This window comes from Hemiscyllium ocellatum, chromosome 13 (assembly GCF_020745735.1).
Source record: "Hemiscyllium ocellatum isolate sHemOce1 chromosome 13, sHemOce1.pat.X.cur, whole genome shotgun sequence".
Lineage (NCBI taxonomy): Eukaryota > Metazoa > Chordata > Chondrichthyes > Orectolobiformes > Hemiscylliidae > Hemiscyllium > Hemiscyllium ocellatum.
The window spans coordinates 32,647,933-32,671,689 of NC_083413.1; the positions used below are offsets into that span (position 1 = coordinate 32,647,933).

Consider the following 23,757-nt stretch of genomic DNA (forward strand, 5'->3'; position numbering starts at 1 on the left):
TATGGAAGTTTAAGTTCTAAATTGGACTAAGGTAAATTCAAGGTTTGTGCGAAGATTTGTAGCTCGGGTGCTCGTTGTTGTGGTTCTGTTCGCCAAGCTGGAAGTTTTTGTTGCAAACGTTTCGTCCCCTGGCTAGGTGACATCATCAGTGCTCTGCAGCCTCCTGCGAAGCGCTTTGATATGTTGATAAATACCGGAAGAAACATCAAAGAAGCGCTTCGCAGGAGGCTCCAGAGCACTGATGATGTCGCCTAGCCAGAGGACGAAACATTTGCAACAAAAACTTCCAGCTTGGCAAACAGAACCACAACAACTAAGGCAAATTTTGACAGTATGAGACATAAACTTTTAAAGTTGATTGGAGCAGTCTCTTCAGAGGTAAAGGGATGACTGGCAAGTAGGAGGCTTTTAAAAGATAACGAGGGTGCATTGCCATTATATTCCTGTTAGAATGAAGGGTACAGCTGGTAAGAGTTGAGCAGAACGGATGAATAAAGATATTGAGGCTCTGGTCAAGAATAAGAAGGCATGTATTATACAAAGACAACTGGGATCAAGTGAATCTTTTGGAGTATCGGGGGTATAGGGGCATTCTTAAGAGGGAAATTAGAAGGGCAAAAATGGCATTTGGTATAAAGTTAAGGATAATTCAAAGGAATTCTACAATGACATAAAGAGCAAAAGAGAAACTAGAGAGAGAATAGGGTCCCTTAAAGATCAAAGAGGTAGCTATGTGTGAACCTAGGAGGTGAGCGACACATTAAATAAATATTTTATGTCAGATTTTACAGTGGAGAAAGATGTGGAGACTAGGGGACTCGGGAAAATAAATATTAATGTCTTGGAAACAGTCCACATTACAGAGGAGCAGATGCTGGAGATCTTTTTTTTAAAAAAAACCATAAAGTTAGATAAATCTCTATCTAAAACCTGATCAAATTTATCCCAGGATGTTGTGGAAGCTTACGGAAGAAATTGTGGGGCCCCGACAATCAATTTGTATCATCTTCAGCCACGGGTGAGGTGCCAGAGGACTGGAGAATGGCTAATGTTATGCCTTTATTTAAGAAAGGCTTTAAGGAGAAGCCTCGGAACTATAGACTGCGACTCTGACATCAGTGGTGGGTAAGTTCTTGGAGGGGATTCTGACATAGGATTATGTGCATTTAGAGAGGCAAGGACTGATTAGGGATAGTCAGCATGGCTTTGTGCGTGGGAAATCATGTCTCTCAATCTTGATTAAGTGTTTTAATATCATAACCAAAATGATTGATGAGGGCACAGTGGTAGACATTGTCTATGTGGACTTTACTAAGGTTCCACGTGGTCAACTGATTAGCAGTTAGAGCTCATGGGATTCAGGGAGAGCTTGCCAATTGGAAACAAAATTGGCTTGATGGTAGTACATAGAGGGTGGTGGTGGAGGGTTGTGTTTTGGAATGGAGGGCTGTGACCAGTGATGTTCCACAGGAATCAGTGCTGGGTCCACTGGGTGTTTGTCATTTATATAAATGATTTGGATGACAATGTAGGAGGTATCGTTAGTAAGTTTGTAGATAGCACCAAAATTGGTATAGTGGATAGTGAAAAAGGTTATTTAAAATTACAAAGTGATCTCAATAAATTGGGTCAATGGACTGTGGAGTGACAGCTGGAGTTTAATTTGGATAAATGCCAAGTGTTGCATTTTGGTAAAACAAACAGGGGCTGGGCTTGTACAGTTAATGGTAGGGTCCTGGATAGTGTTATCAAACAGAGACACCGAGGGGTACAGGGACATAGTTCTTTGAAAGTTGTATCACAGGTGACAGGGTGGTTAAGAAGGCGTGTAGCATGCTTGCCTTCATTGCTAACACCGCTGAGTATAGGAACTGGGACATCATGTTGAGGTTGTACAAGACGTTGATGAGGCCACTTTGGTGTGCCGTTCTGGTTGCCATGCTGAATAAGGATATTATTAAATTGTTCAAATTAGTTAAATAGCAAAGCCCATTTTTATTAGCAAAGCACTGATGAAATTCAATGCAGTAATTAAACTGTTCATAAAAGCTAGGTGGGTTTACTGTTCCCATGGTGTCACTTTATGCTTCCATGTATGCTGTATGCTTATTGGACTTTGCACACAGACACCAGATTTTAAAAAATGCCAGAAGATGAAATTTGATAAATTTGTTTACATTTCAATGATTCTGGCTTTGCTTTGTTTTTTGTTGTCTTTTGTTACTTTCATTTCACTCTCCTATTTTTATATCCTCCTGAGTCAGAAGCTCTGAGGCTTCATGCCAACAAGCTGCTGACAAATTCAGGAAATGTTATCCTCCAACATTATTGGAAGCATGTATCTCTTACTGAGTCAGGAAGCTGGGGCTTAAAATATCGTATGCCTGTTTTCATGTCAGAAATATGATGGGAGGCTGCCAGAGATGTCTTCTATAAAGTGCTGCTGTTGCAGGTTAATGTTAAATTGCAATGGAGAAAGTATATTGTGTCAGTTCCAAATCTGAGTCTTCTCTTCCTGGATCTCTTGAACATGTATCAGAGAGCCTGAGAGAATCAGATCACAGCGCTCATGAACTCCCCTCTGCACCTACTCAACATCCTAAACACTACTACTTCCACTACCTTCTTCCACTCTCCATCTCTGTTTTATCTGTTCTGATCATGTCATATTCTTAAGTTGTATTTTTCCTCAGCCAAGGATTGAACAGAATAACTTGCACCTTTTCCAACGTGAACCCAGTAACATATCTCTTTTCCCTCCCCCTTGGCTCTCTCCATCTCTTCCCTTGAAGACATCCAGTCCACTTCGATTACATCTAACATCTTTTATTTATCCCCAAACATCTTCCTATGCAACTATAGCACGTACAACTTTCCAATCACCTCTTCTCACATTGCTGTCCAATGCCCCAAACATTCCTGAATGAGATAGTAATTAGAATAGAATTGTTAGTTATGTTAGCTGGTTTACAATACAGAGTATTGCTAACACGCGAGTTCAATTCCTGCACCAGATGAGGTTACCATGAAGGACTCTCCTTAACCTCTCCCCTTGCCTGAGGCATGACAACCCTCAGGTTAAAGACCATAAGGAACAGACATGCCATTCAGCCTCTCAAGCCTATTCCACTTTTCAATAGGATCATGGCTGATTTGTCATTCCTCATATCCACTTGCCCGATGATCGTTGATTCCCCTACTGGTCTGGAATCTATTTATCTCAGCCTCAAATATACGCAAGAAGTCTGCCTCCACAGCTCTCTCTACAAGGAGTTCCAAAGACACTCAACTCTCCAGGAGAAGAAATTCCTTCTCATCTCAGTCTTAAATTGGCACCCCTTTATTCTGAAACTATGCCCTCTCGTCCTAGACTCTTCCATAAGGGAAAACATCCTCTCAGCACTTAGTCTGTCAAGCCTCTTAAAAATTCTATGTATTTTGATGAGATCACATCTCATTTTCCTAAACTCCAGTGAATAACCTCCCAATCTGTTTAACCTTTGCTCCAAAGACAGTCGCTCCATACTGAGGCTCATCCTAGTGAACTTTCAGTGAAATAATATCCTTCTCTAAATAAGGGGACCAATGTTGCTCACAGTACTCCAGATGTGGTCTCACCAGAACCTTATATAATTGCAGTCAGACTTTGCTACTCTTACATTCTAACACCCTTGAAATAAGGGCCAGCATTTCATTAGCCTTTCTGATTGCTAACTGAAACATCACCAGTTGCATCCCTTTAATGAGAGAGCAGCCAGTAGGATTATATTGACTTTACCGTTACATACTCCCATCAAGTCATTAAAATATGCTGCACAAAAGCATGGGATCTAGCACAGAACCCTCAGGAATTCCAGTGGAAACAAACTTATAATTGCTTCAGAGCTGAAAATGTGTTGCTGGAAAAGCGCAGCAGGTCAGGCAGCATCCAAGGAGCAGGAGAATCGACGTTTCAGGCATGAGCCCTTCTTCAGGAAGAAGCCATTCCTGAAGAAGGGCTTATGCCCGAAATGTCGATTCTCCTGCTCCTTGGATGCTGCCTGACCTGCTGCGCTTTTCCAGCAACACAATTTCAGCTCTGATCTCCAGCATCTGCAGTCCTCACTTTCTCCTTGTAATTGCTTCAACCTAGTACACTGCATTTGCTGCTTATGGTGATAAAACCTCCTTTAAATAATAAAAACCAAAGTTTGTTACTACTTTATCAATCAACGCCATTCCATTTCAAATATAACCCCAAGTTCCAAGGCGCGTTACATATTAATTCCCCATGTCTTTCCCATTCTGATCTGGTTGCCTTTTCGGTCAGTGCTTTCCAATTGAACTCAATTTCATGGGAAGCAACTGCATCCTTTCCTTCTTTCAATTTGTAGACTTCTGGCTTTAATGGTGAATTTAACAATAAAACACTTCGTTAGCTCCCAGTTTCTGTCTGGCAGGTATTACTGTTACTACTATTCTGCCAGAGTGACCCACACCGTCTATGTAACCTGGATTTACATAGAATATACATCAGAAAAAAAGGCCAGGTAGCCCATTGTGATCACACAAGCCTCCTTTCATTTTACTTTATCTGATCCATGTTATTTTCCTCCTCATGCACTTATCTACCAATGAGTCAAGCCCATAAATTCTTACAAATTGTGAAAATGTTCAATATGGAAATGAAGGGAAGATATTTCCACTTGTAGGGGAATCTAAAACTAGGATTCATAAACAGGCATGAATTTTGACTTGCACTTTGCTTGTCCCAGAGACACAGCTTTGTTGACATTGCTAGATTTTCATGTTGGAATTTTTACTTCTCTCATTGCCACCTTCTGAATTACTAACATGTTATCCATGGCTCATTAAAATTTAATTCCTCTCATTATGTTTCATAACGCTTCATACTAATATTACCTGTATTTAGCAATCCAGTGCTTTGTATTCAGGAAATTTATAGAGCAATTCTATTTCTTCGTGTATATGTATTATCTTTCACTGCTCTTTTTATTTTATTTATGAACGCTGTTAGTCCATCTATAATAGTTAACAGTTCTGATTATATAATTCTACACACAAATCATCAACTTACCTGTTTCTGCATGACCTGCTGAGTGTTGACAATTTTTAATTTTGTATCATATGTATTGCTTTTTATTTAAATAAGCTGAATTTTATTGTGACTTTGCGAAACCACAATGTTTTGATGTTTCTAAAAGTATTAATTGGAACTATTTGAGTGAATGGTACATTGTTGATTGAATTTCCACCGTGGAGATGGAAGAATAAAAGATATTAGGGGATCAATGATTGCAGACCAGGGAAAAAAAGAGGCAGGCTGTTATGGACAATGTGGCACCTCACCAATATTTGTGCTGGTACAACAGTTCCCCGCCACATCTGAAAACTGCCAGTTCAAAGGATGTCACCTCCATTTTGGCAGGTGGTGGAGAGGGAAAGGGAAAGGTGGGCGTGTCTTACTGGAACTTCAAGCTCCATTACTCATCAAAAGGCTGCAGTCACAGCTGATCCCAATCACTAAAAATTTCCCTCCATCCTGGTGACTCTACTGTCTTTACTCTGAACCAGGAGAGTTTTCCCTCAATCATAAAGGATGTGCCAGCCTAAATCTCAATTGTTTCTTTGTTGATGAGCAGGCCAGTGAGGATAGAAACTAGGAGCAGGGAATAGGCCATTCAGTCCATCAAGTCTAATCCACTATTCAAACAGGGTCATGGCGAATCCTCTATCCCAATGCCATATTCCCACTTTACAAACTATATAATTATATCTGTCTTTGTTCATCTCCACAGACCTCTATGTGAAAAAATTTCCCAGGCTCACTGCCCTTTGAGTGAAGAAATCTTTCCTCATCTCAGTCCTATATGGTCTATTTGTATGAGAAGACAGTGTTCCCTGTTTCTAGACTCCCCAGTAAGGGAAATCATCCTCTCTGCATCTAGTCTGTAGAGTCCTCTTAAAATTTTATACATTTCAGTCAGATCTTATCCTTCTAAACTCTACTGAATAAAGGCGCAGTTGAATCAATCTATTCTTATTGGAAAATCCTGCCATCTCTGGTATCAAGCTCGTGAACCTCTGCTGTATTTTCTCTATGGCACTCATATCTTTTCTTAGGTAGGAAGACCAAAACTGCATGTAATATTCCAGCTGTGGTCTCACCAAGCAATAAGACATCCCTATTTCTCAACTTAAACCCTCGCAACGAACACCAATAACCATTTGCCTTCCAGTTGCTTGCCTGACCTATTTGTCTCATTGATTGGTATATGAGGATACCAAATCCCTTTGTAAATCACACTTCCCAATATGTTGCCATTTAAATAATACTTGCCTTGTTTTCCACACTTTTCAAAAGACTGCTGAAAATGTAAATAAATCACATCCACATGTTCTCCCCTATCCTCCCAGTTAAATCCTCAAAAAATTCCAATAAATTAGTTCAGGATGATTTGCCTTTCATAAACCCATGCTAAGTTTTTCCAATCCTGCTAATGCTTTCCAAATGCTCTTTTTTTTATTATAGACTCAAGTACTTTTCCCACCACTGATGTTAAACTAACTTGTCTGCAGTTCTCTGTTTTTCTTCCTCTCCCTCTCTTTTTAAATTGTGGGGTTATGTTGAACACTCTCCAATGTGAAGGAACTGCAACAGAATTTGTAGGATTTTGAAAGATGACCACTCATGCATCCAATATTAACAGCACTGTTTCTTTTAGCACTTTGGTACATAGTTATCAGGCCCTGGGGATTTTGCAGCATTTAATCCCTTTCACTTCCATAGCACCATTTTTTTTAACTAATGCTGATTTCCTTTAATTCTGCCGTTTCACAAGACCCTCTGTTCACAAACATTTCTGGGTGGTTAATCATAGAGTCATAGAGATGTACAGCATGGAAACAGACCCTTCAGTCCAACCTGTCCATGCCGACCAGATATCTCAACCCAATCTAGTCCCACCTGCCAGCACCCGGCCCATATCCCTCCAAACTCTTCCTATTCATATACCCATCCAAATGCCTCTTAAATGTTGCAATTGGACCAGCCTCCACCACATCCTCTGGCAGCTCATTCCATGCACGTACCACACTCTGTTTGAAAAATTTGCCTCTTAAGTCTCTTTTATATCTTTCCCCTCTCACCCTAAACCTATGCCCTCTACTTCTGGACTCCCCAATCCCAAGGAAAAGACTTTGCCTATTTATCCTATCCATGCCCCTCATAATTTTGTAAACCTCTATAAGGTCACCCCTCAGCCTCCGACACTCCAGGGAAAACAGCCCCAGTCTGTTCAGCCTCTCCCTATAGCTCATATCCTCCAACCCTGGCAACATCCTTGTAAATCTTTTCTGAACCCTTTCAAGTTTCACAACATCTTTCCGATAGGAAGGAAACCAGAATTGTACGCAAAATTCCAACAGCGGCCTAACCAATATCCTGTACAGCCGCAGCATGACCTCCCGACTCCTGTACTCAATACTCTGACCAATAAAGGAAAGCATGCCAAATGTCGTCTTCACTATCCTATCTACCTGCGACTCCACTTTCAAGGAGCTATGAACCTGCACTCCAAGGTCTCTTTGTTCAGCAACACTCCCTAGGACCTTACCATTAAGTGTTTAAGTCCTGCTAAGATTTGCTTTCCCAAAATGCAGCACCTCGCATTTATCTGAATTAAACTCCATCTGCCAATTCTCAGCCCATTGGCCCATCTGGTCCAGATCCTGTTGTAATCTCAGGTAACCGTCTTCGCTGTCCACTACACCTCCAATTTTGGTGTCATCTGCAAACTTACTAACTGTACCTCTTATGCTCGCATTCAAATCATTTATGTAAATGACAAAAAGTAGAGGGCCCAGCACCAATCCTTGTGGCACTCCACTGGTCACAGGCCTCCAGTCTGAAAGACAACCCTCCACGACCACCCTCTGTCTTCTACCTTTGAGCCAGTTCTGTATCCAAATGGCTAGTTCTCCCTATATTCCGTGAGATCTAACCTTGCTAATCAGTCTCCCATGGGGAAGCTTGTTGAACATCTTACTGAAGTCCATATAGATCACATCTACTGCTCTGCCCTCATCAATCTTCTTTGTTACTTCTTCAAAAAACTCAATCAAGTTTGTGAGACATGATTTCCCACGCACAAAGCCATGTTGACTATCCCGAATCAGTCCTTGCCTTTCCAAATACATATACATCCTGTCCCTCCGGATTCCCTCCAACAACTTGCCCATTACTGAGGTCAGGCTCACCGGTCTATAGTTCCCTTGCTTGTCTTTACCACCCTTCTTAAACAGTGGCATCACATTTGCCAACCTCCAGTCTTCTGGCACCTCACCTGTGGCTACCGATGATACAAATATCTCAGCAAGAGGTCCAGCAATCACTTCTCTAGCTTCCCACAGAGTTCTTGGATACACCTGATCATGTCCTGGGGATTTATCCACTTTTAACCATTTCAAGACATCCAGCACTTCCTCCTGTGTAATCTGGACATTTTGCAAGATGTTGCCATCTATTTCCCTACAGTCTACATCTTCCATATCCTTTTTCCACAGTAAATACTGATGCAAAATATTCATTTAGTATCTCCCCCATTTTCTGTGGCTCCACACAAAGGCCGCCTTGCTGATCTTTGAGGGGCCCTATTCTCCCTTTGTTACCCTTTTGTCATTAATATATTTGGAAAAATCCTTTGGATTCTCCTTAATTCTATTTGCCAAGGCTATCTCATGTCCCCGTTTTTCCCTCCTGATTTCCCTCTTAAGTATAGTCCTACTTTCTTTATACTCTTCTAAGGATTCACTCGATCTACCCTGTCTATACCCAACATATGCTTCCTTCTTTTTCTTAACCAAACCCTCAATTTCGTTAGTCATCCAGCATTCCCTATAGCTACCAGCCTTTCCTTTCACCCTGATAGGAATATACTTTCTCTGGATTCTTGTTATCTCATTTCCGAAGGCTTCCCATTTTCCAGCCTTCCCTTTACCTGCGAACATCTGCCTCCAATCAGCTTTCGAAAGTTCTTGCCTAACACCATCAAAATTGGCCTTTCTCCAATTTAATACTTCAACTTTTAGATCTGGTCTATCCTTTTCCATCACTATTTTATGGTCGCTGGCCCCAAAGTGCTCCCCCACTGACACCTCAGTCACCTGCCCTGCCTTATTTCCCAAGAGTAGGTCAAGTTTTGCACCTTCTCTAGTAGGTACATCCAAATACTGAATCAGAAAATTGTCCTGTACACACTCAATCTAACCCTTTAACACTCTGGCAGACCCAGTCGATGTTTGGAAAGTTAAAATCCCCTACCATAACTATCCTATTATTCTTAGAGATAGCTGAGATCTCCTTACAAGTTTGTTTCTCAATTTCCCTCTGATTGTTGGGAGGTGTATAATGCAATCCCAATAAGGTGATCATCCCTTTCTTATTTCTCAGTTCCACCCAAATAACTTCCCTGGATGTATTTCCGGGAATATCCTCCCTCAGCATAGCTGGATGCTTTCCCTTATCAAAAATGTCACTCCCCCTCCTCTTTTGGCTCCCTTTCTATCCTTCCTGTAGCATTTGTATCCTGGAACATTCAGCTGCCAGTCCTGCCCATCCCTGAGCCATGTGTCCGTAATTGCTATGATATCCCAATCCCATGTTCCTAATCATGCCCTAAGTCCATCTGCCTTCCCTGTTAGGCCCCTTGCATTGAAATAAATGCAATTTAATTTATTAGTCCTACCTTGTCCCTGCCTGCCCTGACTGTTTGACTCAATTTTGATCTCAGCTGTACCTGTCTCAGGTTGATCTCTTTCCTCACTATCTCCCTGAGTCCACCCCCAAAATACTAGTTTAAATCCTCCCAAGCAGTTCTAACAAATTTCTCTGCCAGTATATTAATCCCCTTCCAATTTAGGTGCAATCTGTCCTTCTTGTACAGGTCACTTCTACCCCAAAAGAGATTGCAGTGATCCAAAAATGTGAATCCTTTTCCATATACCAGCTCCTCAGCCATGCATTCATCTGCTCTATCCTCCTATTCCTGCCCTCACTAGCTCGTAGCACTGGGAGAAAGCCAGATATTGCTACCCTTGAGGATCACTTTTTAAAATTTCTACCTAACTCTCTGTAATCTCCCTTCAGAGTCTCAACCTTTTCCCTTCCAATGTTGTTGGTTCCAATATCGTTGGTTCCAATGTCATTGGTTCCAATGTGGACAATGACCGCCAGCTGGCCCCTCTCCCCCATGAGAGCATTCTGCACCCTCTCTGAGAACTCCTTGATCCTGGCACCAGGGAAACAACACACCATTCTGCTTTTTCTCTGCTGGCCACAGAAACGTCTGTCTGTACCTCTGACTACAGAATCCCCTAACACGATTGATCTCCTGGAAGCCGACGTACCCCTCATTGCATTAGAGCCAGTCTCAATACCAAAAACTTGGCTGTTCGTGCTACGTTCCCCTGTGAATCCATCACCACCTACATTTTAAACAGCATACCTGTTTAAAATGGGTATTTTAGATTAGACTTACAGTGTGGAAACAGGCCCTTCGGCCCAACAAGTCCACACCGACCCGCCGAAGCGCAACCCACCCATACCCCTACATTTACCCCTACCTAACACTAGGGGCAATTTAGCATGGCCAATTCACCTGACCCGCACATCTTTGGACTGTGGGAGGAAACCGGAGTACCCGGAGGAAACCCACGCAGACACGGGGAGAACGTGCAAACTCCACACAGTCAGTCGCCTGAGTCAGGAATTGAACCCGGGTCTCAGGTGCTGTGAGACAGCAGTGCTAACCACTGTGCCACCGTGCCGCCTACAAAAGACTCCTGCCCTAGGTGTCGACCTCTCTCACCCATCCTGGAGTTAACCCATCTATGTGACTATATCTGAGACTTTCCCCCCTTCCTATAACTGCCATCCATCAAATACTGTTGCTGTTGCAAATTCCTCATTGCTTCTATCTGTCTCTCCAACCGATCCACTCGATCTGATAAGATTCGCATCCAACAGTATTTATGGCAGATATAATCCGCAGTAACCCTTAAACTCTCTTTAAACTCCCACATCTGACAAGAAGTACATATGACTGCAAAGGCCATTTTTGCTCCTTCACAATCTACAGACCCAGAAAATAACACCCGTGCTCTCCTTTTGTGCAGACAGAATTGTGTCTCCATGTTGGTGCCCTCGCAGTGCCCAACCTGCCTCTGTAGCTTCCACTTCTCCCACTGGGCTGTTGATTGGACTTGTAACATCAGGGGTCTGCCTCTTTTTCTATAAAAAGACAACAAGCACAGGGGTGGCCAAAAAGAAGGCCACCTCCCAAATATACAGCCAGACAGCAAGAGTTGGATTGTGCTGGTCCCAGGTCTTCATTCTCATCCGATGTTTCATATGTTTAAGTGAAATTCTTAAAAGTAATATTACCTTTATAATGCTTTTAAATTCTAACTCTTCTCGTGTTCTTCTCTTCCATTCGTTCTCCCTCTCGACCCTATCCTCAATTATTACTCGCTCGTAAGTCAAATACTGAAGGGATATAATGAAAAATATTAGATTTTTAAAAATTCTTTCTGTTACTTAGTTATGTTAATATGAAATAAAATAATAAATAAGCAGTCCATGTTACAAAAAATATGATTTATCAGCCCTCAAAAATAAAAAGATATTTAATCAATGTGCTCCTTGAGCAGTGTAGTGAAACAATTATGGCAGTTATCTTCTCCCCTGGCTTACTATTCGTTTGTTTGCCTAAGCCTTTTTCCTGTCTCACTGTGGGCTCTATCTCTACCACCTGCTCACTTCTTCTCTATACTCCCTCCCTCCTACAAAGTCCCCTTCCATCAGCATCAATACCATTTTTTAAAAAAAGTTCTCAGTACTGAAGTAAACATCACTGGACTCAAAACGTTAACTATTTTCTCTCCACAGATGCTGCAATACCTGCTGGATTTGTCCAGTAATTTCTGTTTTGAATTTGGATTTTCAGCATTTGCAGCTTTTTGTTTTATTTTGTATGCCTTTGTTGTACATTGTTATGCAGTCCTAGGTTTTGATTTTTTTCATTCCCTGTCACCTCCAGTCAGGGGCACAGCAAATGAAGGGCCACGCTGCAAGTGACTTGTATTCAGTCATGGAATAAATTTCACACAGTTGAAGCTGAGCAGAGTTTCCTCCAGTGAAGAGATTCCGGGAGAGAGTAGGGAGTGGAAGGAAAACAGAAGCCAAAGCTTAAAATGAACCAAAAAAAAGTCAGATTGATGTCACATAGGTAATTGATGTGAGTATTGCAAATTCACTTTTTCACTTTAAAGAAATGGCGGTGAGTCATATCCAGTACTAGCTATCTGTTAATATTTCTAATTATATGTAATATAAACCAGACAAATGAATAATTCTTTTGAACTAGACACAGAACAATTATTGAATTGACTTAATGATAGCAATTAATTAAAGAGATGAACCGTTTAGATATTTAAGGTAGGGCAACATTGTGGCTTTGGAGAATGCACTCTTTTGGGGAAACTGATAGGCGTGTCTGTGTCTGCAGATATAATTCATATGTTGCCCCATGATGCCATAATCACTGACGCCATTGAGCACTCTAAAATAGGGAGGATGTACAGCCAGAGGTAATGTTCAATTTTGGTACCATCAACATATGGCAATAGGGTCTTTCTGGAAGTTGTAAGAAGCTAAGGACACCTCAAAGGCAGTAATTTCCAGATAACTCTTGCACTTGTCAGCATAGAATTAGGTTGCACTAACAAATGCTTGCTTGGACAGATGGTGAAGGAAGCAGAGTATTAAATTATTGGGAATGGTTGTGGATAAAGTGAGGCTGCGCAGGTTTGATGGGTTGTGCTGCCTCAACAGAGGTGGAACCAATGTTCTGTCAGGACATTTTACTCGTACTGTTAGAGTATGTAACCTAACTTGGTAGTGCATATAGGATTGAGTTTATTTATCAATAATTAGTTATTGCTTAATTATGTGCAATGATTAACCAAACAGGATGTCAATATTGTTTCATTGTGATCAAACTAAGACATTGGTGTTACACCAGCTGCAAACCTGAGTGAGATCTGCCATTTGGCTTCAAGTTAACATAAATTTGATGCAGGAAGTGACACACTTTTCTGGCTTGCTTTATAATGGAATAAACGTGAAAACATTTGGTACCAAAACAGTTTTAGGTTTCAAGATACATCTATCTCCTCAATTGGTTTAGCTTTTTAATTTAAAGCGCATTAAAGATAAGTAGTCATTTTCTTTTAAAGTATGTTCTAGGCTGAGACATTACATTAGAATTAAGTTCTGTAAGTAGTTTTATGTGTAGTTCTTGTGACTTTTTTTTTCTTTAGAAGTATGTGTTACAGTGGTACCTTGTTTCCTTGTATTATTTACCTATAGGATGATTTCTTAACCTATAACCTCGGCTGTACAGATTTAATACAGTGTTAAAGTTTGATTTCTGATAATGTTATGGGTGGCACGGTGGCTTTGTGGTTAGCACTGCTGCCTCTCAGCACCAGGGACCCAGGTTCGATTCCAGCCTCGGATAACTGTCCGTGTGGAGTTTGCACGTTCTCCCCGTATTTGCATGGGTTTCCTCTGGGTGCTCCAGTTTCCTCCCATAGTCCAAAGATGTGCAGGTTAGGTGAATTGCCCATTGTGTTAGATGCATTAGTCAGGGGTAAATATAGGGCAGGGGAATGAATCTGGGTGCGTTACTGTTTAGAGGGCCAGTGTGGACATACTGGGCCGAAGGGCCTGTTTCCATACTGTAGGGAATCTAATCTAATCATGTGGTCTAATGAGAATCCAATCTTTCAGAATCAGTTGGAAATTTTAAAAACTAAATAAGTAAAATAGAGATGCCAGGTCAGATGTTCTGTTGTAGCTGATGTGGGGGCTGGTAGACCTCATTGTTCATAGTAACCACATCTGTAGCAAGTATTTACTGTGGAAAAGGACATGGAAGATATAGAATGTAGGGAAATAGATGGTGACATCTTGAAAAATGTCCATATTACAAAGGAGAATGAGCTGGATATCTCGAAACACATAAAAGTAGATAAGTCCCCAGGACCTGATCACGTATATCCTAGAACTATGTGGGAAGCTCGGGAGGTGATTGATGGGCCACCTGCTGAGATATTTGTATCATCGATAGTCACAGGTGAGGTGCCAGAAGACTGGAGGTTGGTGCCACTGTTTAAGAAGGGTGGTAAGGACAAGCCAGAGAACTATAGACCAGTGAGCCTGATGTCGGTGGTGAGCAAGCTGTTGAAGGGAATCCTGAGGGACAGGATGCACATGTATTTGGAAAGGCAAGGACTGATTAGGGATAGTCAACATGGCTTTATGGAAAATCATGTTTCACAAACTTGATTGAGTTTTTTGAAGAAGTAACAAAGAAGATTGATGAGGGCAGAGTAGACGTGATCTACATGGACTTCAGTGAGGTGTTCGACGAGGTTCCCCATGGGAAACTGGTCAGTAAGGTGACATCTCATGGAATACAAGGACAATTAGCCAGTTGGGTTCAGAACTGGCTCAAAGGTAGAAGACAGAGGGTGATGGTGGAGGATTGTTTTTCAGACTGGAGGCCTGTGATCAGTGGAGTGCCACAAGGATCAGTGCTAGGTCCACTACTTTTCATCATTTATGTAAATGATTTGGATGTGAGCATAAGAGGTATAGTTAGTAAGTTGCAGATGACACCAAAATTGGAGGTATCGTGGACAGCGAAGAAGGTTACCTCGGATTACAACAGGATCTTGATCAGAAAGGCCAATGAGCTGAGGAGTAGCAGATGGAGTTTAATTTTGATAAATTTTGGGAACGCAAATCTTAGCATGACTTACTTAATGTTAAGATCCTCAGGAGTGTTACTGAACAAAGAGACCTTGGAGTCGCAGATAGATAAGATAGTGAAGAAGGCATTTGATTTGCTTTCCTTTGTTGGTCAGAGTATTGAGTACAAGAGTCGAGAGGTTATGCTGCGGCTGTACAGGATATTGGTTACGCCATTGTTGGAATGCTGCCTGCAATTCTGGTCTCCTTCCTATCGGAACAATATTGTGAAACTTGAAAGGGCTCAGAAAAGATTCACAAGGATGTTGCCAGGGGTAGAGGATTAGAGAACTTTAGGGAGAGTTGAATAGGATGAGGCTGTTTTCCCTGGAGCGTTGGAGGCAGAGGGGTGACCTTAAAGAGGTTTATAAAATCATCAGGGGCATGGATAGGATAAATAGACAAAGTCTTTTCCCTGGTTGGGGGAGTCCAGAAGTAGAGGCATAGGTTTAGGGTGAGAGGGGAAAGGTATAAAAGAGACCTAAGGGGCAACGTTTTCGCACAGAGGGTGGTGCGTGTATGGAATGAGCTGCCAGAGGAAGTGGTGGAGGCTGGTACAATTGCAACATTTAAGAAGCATTTGGATGGGTATATGAATAGGAAGGGTTTGGAGGGATATGGTCCGGGTGCTGGCAGATGGGACTAGATTGGCTTGGGATATCTGGTCGGCACCAAAAGGTCTGTTTCCATGCTGTACATCTCTATGACTCTATAAGTGTTTATTTTTCGTTGAACTCTGGCTCAAAGTTGGTGAGCGGGAGTCTGAGATTCAAACACTGTGACACATCTGGGAGGCAGGGAGTTCATGTATTTCATGACAGTCATACCCTTAGATTAACTACCTTGAATTCTGTGGGAGGGTGTGAGGGCGGTGGGGGTGGGGCATCAATGGCAGGGAAAATTACAAAATCTTACGTAAAGGACAAGGCAGTCCGTCAAAGGGAAGCAGTCCTGGAGCAGCAGCTGATGCAGGTGATGCAGTCATGCAGAACGGCCTGCATGAGGAGTGAGTCCCGAGTGCAGAATGCTGCAGGTGAAGCAGTCCCACAGAGCGGCCTGAATAAGGAGTGAGTCCCGTGGGGAGAAAGGTGCAGGGGAATGAGTTTCACAGAGTGGCCTGATTAAGGAGTGAGTCCCACGTGGGAAATGGTGCAGGGGAATGAGTCCCACAGAGCGGCCTGCATGAGGAGTGAGTCCCGAGCGGGGAATAGTGCAGGGTAAGTGGTCCCGCAGAGGGGCCTGCATGAGAAGTGAGTCCCGAGTGGGGAATCATGCAGGGGAAGCGGTCCCACAGAGCGGCCTGCATGAGGAGTGAGTCCCGAGTGGGGAATCATGCAGGGGAAGCGGTCCCGCAGAGCGGCCTGCATGAGGAGTGAGTCCCGAGTGGGGAATCATGCAGGGAAGCAGTCCCGCAGAGCAGCCTGCATGAGGAGTGAGTCCCAAGTGGAGAATGGTGCAGGGGATGCATTCCCGCAGAGAGGCCTGCATGAGGAGTGAGTCCGGAGTGAATAATGGTGCGGGGAAGCGGTCCGGGAGCAGCAACCTGCATGAGGAGTGAGTCCTGAGTGGACGTTGGCACAGGGGGAAGCAGTCAATGAGCAGCTGCCAGTGCAGGGAGCGAGTCCCAGGCAGAGGCCAGTATGGAGAGTGAGCCCCAGAGGAAAATTATCTTGGAGCAGCTGAGAACTGGTGTGGAACTGGCTGGACTCTTGGAGCAGAGTGAGGGCGGTTGTTGGATTGGAGTATGGGGTGGGTGGTCAGACCACGTGTAGAAGCTCCTGCAATGTAATGTTTATTTGTGATTTATTTATCTGACTGCAATGTCAATTCTTTAACTATGTCTTATTTCTAACTTATTCTTTAAACACTGTAAAGTAACTCAGGTATTTTTCTTCCTTATTCCTCTTTTGTATCTAAGATTTGTACCGAGGTACTTGTACCTAAGATGGCACCATAAGAGGCGACATTGTGAAACTTTTCAATGTATTCCTGTAATTGAGTGCATGTCACAGGAAAGGACATTCTGTTCTATTCGACAGATATGCGTGAATGTTAGTGATTGGGTTGATTGTTACCAGAAAATAAGAGAAAAGGACAGAACAAAATGTGTGAACATCATATTGCACCAAGGACTCTCAAAAGTGTCAGAAAATTTGATAATAGAATAAACTTTAAGGCTTTGTATCTGATTGTACAAACATTTGGAATAAAATTAATGAGTTAACAATACATAAAACAGGATGACTAAAAATGGCAAAAAGGCAAGCCTAAAGGCTTTGTATCTTAACGTATGAAATACTTGGAATAAGCTAATTAAACTGACAGCGCAAATTGAGGTCAACAGATAACTGTCACAGAGACATGGCTGCAAGGAGACAAAAACTGGGAACTTAACATTCAAGGGTATTTTACCTGTTGGAAAAACAGGGGAGAAGGAAAAGGTGATGGGATAGCACTGTTAGTATGAGATAGCACCAATAGTTGAAATGAGGACATTTTGAGAGCTAATCTTAACTCAGATGATGTAGAGTACATTTGGCTGGAGATTAGGAAAAAACAATGGAAAGTAAATATTGATAGGAGTAGCATTTGAACCCCAAGCATTAGCAAACTCTGCAGGAGAAAGATTAAATTAACAAACAATAGGAGATTGTAAAAAGAATAGAGCAATAATTATAGATGGCTTTCATCATCACATTAATCGAGTTAATCGATTTGGAAAAGGTAGCTATGACAGTGAATTCACATGTCATGGAGCCAACCAGGAACCAGGATCTTTGATCTGCTAATGGATAATGAGACAGGATTAATAAATGACCTCAGAGTAAAAGATATCTGAGGAAACATTTATCATAACATGATATAATTTAATATGCATTTTGAAAGTGAGAAACTTAGGTCAGAATCAACTGTGCTTAATTGAGATAAAGGGAAATATAATGAAATGAGGATAGACTTATAGTGGAATGGATAGATTAACAGGAAAGACGGTGAACAAGCAATGGCAATTATTTGTAGGCAATTCATGTCTTTCATTTCAGAGGAGGTTCACTCGGATGATCCCCTTTGACAAGGTTATTTTGTTCTTTTTTTTCAGAGATCATAAATGCATGGGTTCTGATATGTCTGGTTTGTATGGGTTTTCGGGCCAATTTGATTACAGTTAACAGATACTGCCTCCGGGAAAAAAGGTTTTCAAGTTTAAACAACAACTTGTACAATGAAAAGGGAGTAGCCAGTTCTCCCAGCTCTCTTTTTCTCTGGTCTGGTTTGGTTTAGTTTGATTTTAATAAGCAGTCAGTTTTTGAGGTTGCTGATCAAAGAAACTGTTCCATGCTGATCCTCTCTCTTTCTCTGACATCTCTCCTGTAAAAACCTGTGTTCGATTTTATCTTTATTTGCCAAGTTTATGGTGATGTTGCAAGTATTTGGAAAATCATCATTCAGTTGCAATAGAGTCAATTAGGTTTTCAAATAGTTATGTTATTCTAAATTTGGTTTTCTTTTGTTTGTGTATAAATAAATCATTTTGTTTAAAACAGCGTGGTTGAGCCAGCTGCATCACTCCTAAAATATCCACATCACACTTGCTTAAAATGGTTAGAAAAGTTAGGGTCTGGGTTACCTTCTTGAAATGTTCTGAGGGGTCGGGCTGGTCCATAATACCAAGAATGAAGATTGTCTTATTGCAAAGAATAACACGTTTGTACTCTTTTTTTTATATTAGAGTTCAGAAGAATAAGCGGTGATGTCAATGAAACACATAGGATTCTTAAAGGGCTAAATAGGTAAATGTTGAGAGAATGTTTCCCCTCATGAAAAGAGTCTAGGACCAGACGACATAGTCTTAGAATAAGGGGGTGTCAATTTAGGCCTTGATGAGGAGGGATCTTTTTCTTACAGACAGTTAAGTGTCTCTGGAACACTTTGCCACAGAGCGCTGTAGGGGTGGAGTCCTTGTATATGTTTAAGGCTGAAACAGATTCTTGATTGGTATGAGGAATCAAGGTTACAGAGAAAGAACAGGAAAAAGGATGTGAGGAATGTCAGATGAGCCATGATCCTACTGAATGGTAGAGGAGACTCAAGGGGCCCAATGGCCTAATCCTATTCCTTTTTCTTATGTTCTTATGATAATAAGTGACTTAAGTCATCCTAAGTCATACAGCATATTCTCTGATCATAAGATGTAAAAGGTGGCATTACCTTTTCAGAGTATTCTTTAAGCCGTTGTAAATCACTGATTTTTGATGCTTTCAGAGTACTCAGATTACTCTGCATAGTTTCAACATCTTTATCATATTTTTCCATCCAAAATTCTAGGCTTTCTTCCAATTCCTGATTGACAAAGAATAGAGAGTTATAAGATGCAAACCTAAAGGTATTTTAATCAGCAGAAAAATTGAGTAGTTTCGTAAAATTTCAAATACCAAGGTGGAATATTGTCACTGATTAATTTCTATTTGTCCCTCACACTACATTTCTTGCATGTTTTCTATTTTTATTTATATTTTTGTTTAAATGAATAAAAATATTTAAAGTATAGATTGTATTCAAGTAACAAGAGACAAGATAATAGTCTGGATACTGATTTTAATTTGCCATTCAACATTATAGTTTACTGGAAATTTTTGTCGAAGTTTATTGTTCTACTTAAAGCTAGACAAATTAAAATCAACAATAGATTTTTTCTTCCCTCCCTTTCTCTTGAATGCTTACCCTCTTGCTGTGGATTATTTAATGGCACTAAGCTGGGTTGGAGGGTGAAATGTGAGAGTGCAGAGATGCTTCACTGTGGTTTGAACAAATTGAGTAAATGGGCAAATACAGGGCAGATGAAGCTTAATGTGGAAAATTGTGAGATATCCACTGAGGTAGGAAAAACAGGAAGGCAAATCATTTCCAAATGGCGATTAGACTGGGAAAATGATTGACACAATCAGACCTGAATGTCCTGCACCAGTTGTCAAAAGCTTGCAGGTGCAACAGGTGATGAAGAAGGCAAATGATATGTTGGCCTTTGTAGTGAGGATTTAAGTACAGGACCAGAAATGTTTTGCAATTGTACAGGACCCTCGTGAGACCACACCGAGGATACCGTGTGCAGTTTTGGTCTCCTTATCTGAGAAAGGATGTTCTGGATATTGACAGAGTGTCACAAAGCTTTACTAAACTAAAACCTGAGATGGGAGGACTGATGTATGAAGAGAAATTGGATAGGTTAAAACAAGACTCAGGGCTCACAGTCTAGAAAGATAGAGGTAGGCTAATTTGGACTGACGTGAGGAAACATTGATTCATCCACAGTGTGTTGAGCCTGTGGAATTCTCTGTCATAAAACATGATTGAGGCCAAAACACTGGATGTTGTTAAGAGGAGTTAGACATAATTCTTTGAGCTGAAGAGATCAAAACGTATGAGGAGAAAGTGGAACAGGATAATGAATTAATGATTGTTGATGAACATATTGGATCTTGGAGCAAGGTCAAAGAGACAAATTGTCTACTCCGGTTCCTATTTTCTATGCTTCTACAGTTTACAAAGCATTTTGCTGAAAGGTTATTCTTTGAACTTAGCAGTGTGGCCTATATTTTCTAATGACTGTGTTATTTTCATATTGGTAGTAAATGGGATTATAATGGCAGACCACAGACATTATAATGGCATCAGTTGGAAAATCTAAACTTGATTTTTATTGGGGCGAGGATCAAATGTCAGCAAATTATGTCTCTTCACAGCTGTTTCCATTTGGAATTGGTGAAATAAAAACACAAAATTGTTGTGGTGAAGTGGTAGGGTCCCTGCTTCTGAGCCAGAAGCCCTGGGTTCAAGTCCTACCTGCTCCAGATCTGTCATGATATGTCTGAACAGACTGATTAAAAAGTTGAATTTCAATCCTCTTGTGGTGCAGTGGTAGTGTCCCTAAAACTGGACCAAGAGGCATAGGATCAAGTTTGACCTGCTGCAGAGGTGTGTAATAACATCTCACAACAGGTTGAGAAAATAGATAAAAACAGAAAAATAAATGTTTAGTACTACAGAACTTGGACACTGCTCGAAGAAGAGGGGATATTGAAGTTTTTTGAGTCTTGCATCCATCAGAACAAGAACAAATGTGAAAAAAAACACATAATAATGAATGACATGAGGGCGCTAATGGGTTAAGCTGTAATAGGCATGGAGATGCAACAAGAACAGTTAAACATCAGCACAATTCTCAAACCAGACAAGTTGTTGTCATGTGGTTGCAACAGAGTTTGGCTGCATCCACTATCCCCTGGTTTGAAAAAGGTGCAATTTTCCAAAACAATGTCATGGAGATAGCCAATTCATAAATTGCTTCTTATCCAACTAAACAGGGTCCTGAATATTTATTTATGTTACTACTAGCACACACATGCATCGCACTGTGAACCCGGCTGATGATCTTAAATTTGTTTCCAGTGTAAATCTTAGCCTAATACAGATTATTAAACAAATAATTTCCAACTGCAGAATTGCATCGAATAATGCATATACCTCTACTTAGGTTTGACAGCATAGGCTGGTTGAGCATGAGAAAGCATGCTGCCAGCTGTGAAAGTTCATTGTTTCGTGTTATTAGATATGATCTGCCAGTGGGATGTAAAGCTTACAGACCTGACATTGCACCAGCAGTGGAACTCATTCATCGCATTGCTCATTTTAACGGTAGGCAAAACATCTGAAAGACTTGACAGTATTCTGTTAGTGGAGAAGACCACTCAAGGATTTTGTGGAAGAGACAATTAGTTTCACCCGCTGTTCAAATTTTTCAGACATCTTCTCCTTCTGGGGTAATTTGAGGTAAACTGGGTACGTTAAGTGCCAAAAGTGATAGACGGAGGCCTTTTCATGAGTTTTCACAGTGATAAATTTCATCAAAATATCTGTTAGCATGCAGGATAATTTTGATATGCCCTATCTCCGCATCAAGCTTAAATGATGAGCAGCATTATTCATGAAGTTTCAATAAAATAGATCTTGTGGCACATTGGACTGTAGGAATTTCAACCTGTCTATTGTTCTTGCTACATCTCCATGCTAATTAAGGTCAAACCAATCAGCACCCGGTGCTCTTTGTGTGTAAAATGGTCTCTCTTTTTTTTCCAAGTCTATTGCTTCTGTCCTAATTCTGATGCAAGATGAAAAGCTTCAATTTCTCACCTATTATAGGAAGGATATTATTAAACTGGAGAGAGTTCAGAAAATATTTACTCGGCTGTTGCCTGGAATATGGTTTGAGATTTAAAAATCAACTGAAAAGCCTGGGTTTGTTTTTCACTGGAGCATCGGAAGATGAAGGGTGACCTTATTGAGGTGTGTAAAATCACGAGCGGCATAAATAAGGTGAATGACAAGGGTCTTTTCTCTAGGTTCGGGGAGTTCAAACTAGAGGGTATATTCTTAAAGTGAGAGGAGAAAAAAATTAAAAATGGCATGAGGGTCATGTGTGGAATGAATTGCCAGACAAAGTGGTGGATGTGGGTATAGTTAAAATGTTTAAAAGACATTTGAACAAGTTCATGAATAGAAAAAGTTTGGAGGGATACGGGCCAAGTGCAGGCAGTGGGACAAGTTTAATTTGGCAACATGGTCGGGGTGGACTCATTGGACTGAAGGGTCTGCTTCCATGCTTTTTAGCTGTATCTACTTTCAGCAATGTTTAAAAACAGAAAATGCTGAACTTAAAACAGTAGTTATGATGAAGGATTACAACCTGAAATGTTAATTGCTTCAGTTCACATTTCCAGAATACACTGTATTCTGTTTCAGAACCAACGAATGATGACCAGAAATGTAAACATTGACACTTCTTTAAGTAAGAGGCCATTACAATGCCTGTGTGACCTTCTGAGATAAAACAAACTGAATACGAGATAGATATTGACAGTAGAGGAATTGAGGTGGGTAATGCTAAGGTAGAGTTGGGTATTGACATCAGGTGTGTCAGTGGACACATTGTGATTTTGGATGATTTTGCTGAGAAGCACCATGTAAAGAGTTAATACAGTACTTTTTATGATCTCTCTAAGCAGCTTACATCATTATTGTAATGTAGGAAATGCTCATTTGTGCTCAGTACTTCTATAAATACCAGTGTGGTCACCTTTTCTTTTGTGATGTTTGTCATGAGACTTAGGTTAATTACCAAGGGATTTTTACATGAATCTGAGTAAGCAGATGTGGGCTCATTTAATGTCTCATCTTAAAAAAAAAGGCCCTACAACAGAGCAACATTTCCTACGTTTTGCAATAGGATTTCAGTCTTGATTTGTGTGCTCAAGCCCTAGAGCAGGACTTGAACCCAGAGATTTGTCATTCAGGCAACAGTGCTATTAACTGTGCCAATGTAGCTGAGAATTCAGAGGGCTCCAAGGGTACATCTTGGGGAATGTGAGATAGCTTTGCTGGAATAAAAGCAAAGCCATTGAGGTTAGTTCTCTGGTTATCACTTCATTAAATCGGAATTGAATGAGGTGCGTTGGTTAGTTATAAAGAGGAGTTGGAAGAGAACAGTTTGACAGCTATGTCAAATGATGCAGTCAGGTTGAGAAGGAGGAAAGAAAATCTGTCTTCAACACAGACACATACAATGTACTTTTGTAACTTTAATGTGACAAAATGTTGTGGTCAAAAGAAGAAATTTGTTGCAAGTATGCGTGTAGGACATTTTCCTTGACCAGCATCTTGCATAGTCAAGTGAAAAATGAATGTAATGTTCAAACCAATTATGACTTACAAAGCCAGGGAAATGCCATGCAAGTAATAATGTCATATCTTAAATTTATTCATATTGAAAATAGATACAGGAAAAATCAAGTGTAAAACTGTTGAATGTTAGAATATATTAATTCAATGGG

At 40.9% G+C, this 23,757-nt stretch overlaps 1 protein-coding gene across 1 annotated transcript in view; it reads right to left on the minus strand.

The window, feature by feature from the left end:
- Window positions 1–23,757, minus strand: part of iqcg (IQ motif containing G) — a 52,252-nt gene that overhangs the window by 3,238 nt on the left and 25,257 nt on the right. The window contains exons 8-9 of the mRNA XM_060834715.1: window positions 19,082–19,213; window positions 11,444–11,545 (exon numbers count right to left, since the gene is read on the minus strand). Coding sequence (XP_060690698.1) covers window positions 11,444–11,545; window positions 19,082–19,213 — 234 coding nt within the window. The remainder of the gene's footprint in view (window positions 1–11,443; window positions 11,546–19,081; window positions 19,214–23,757) is intronic.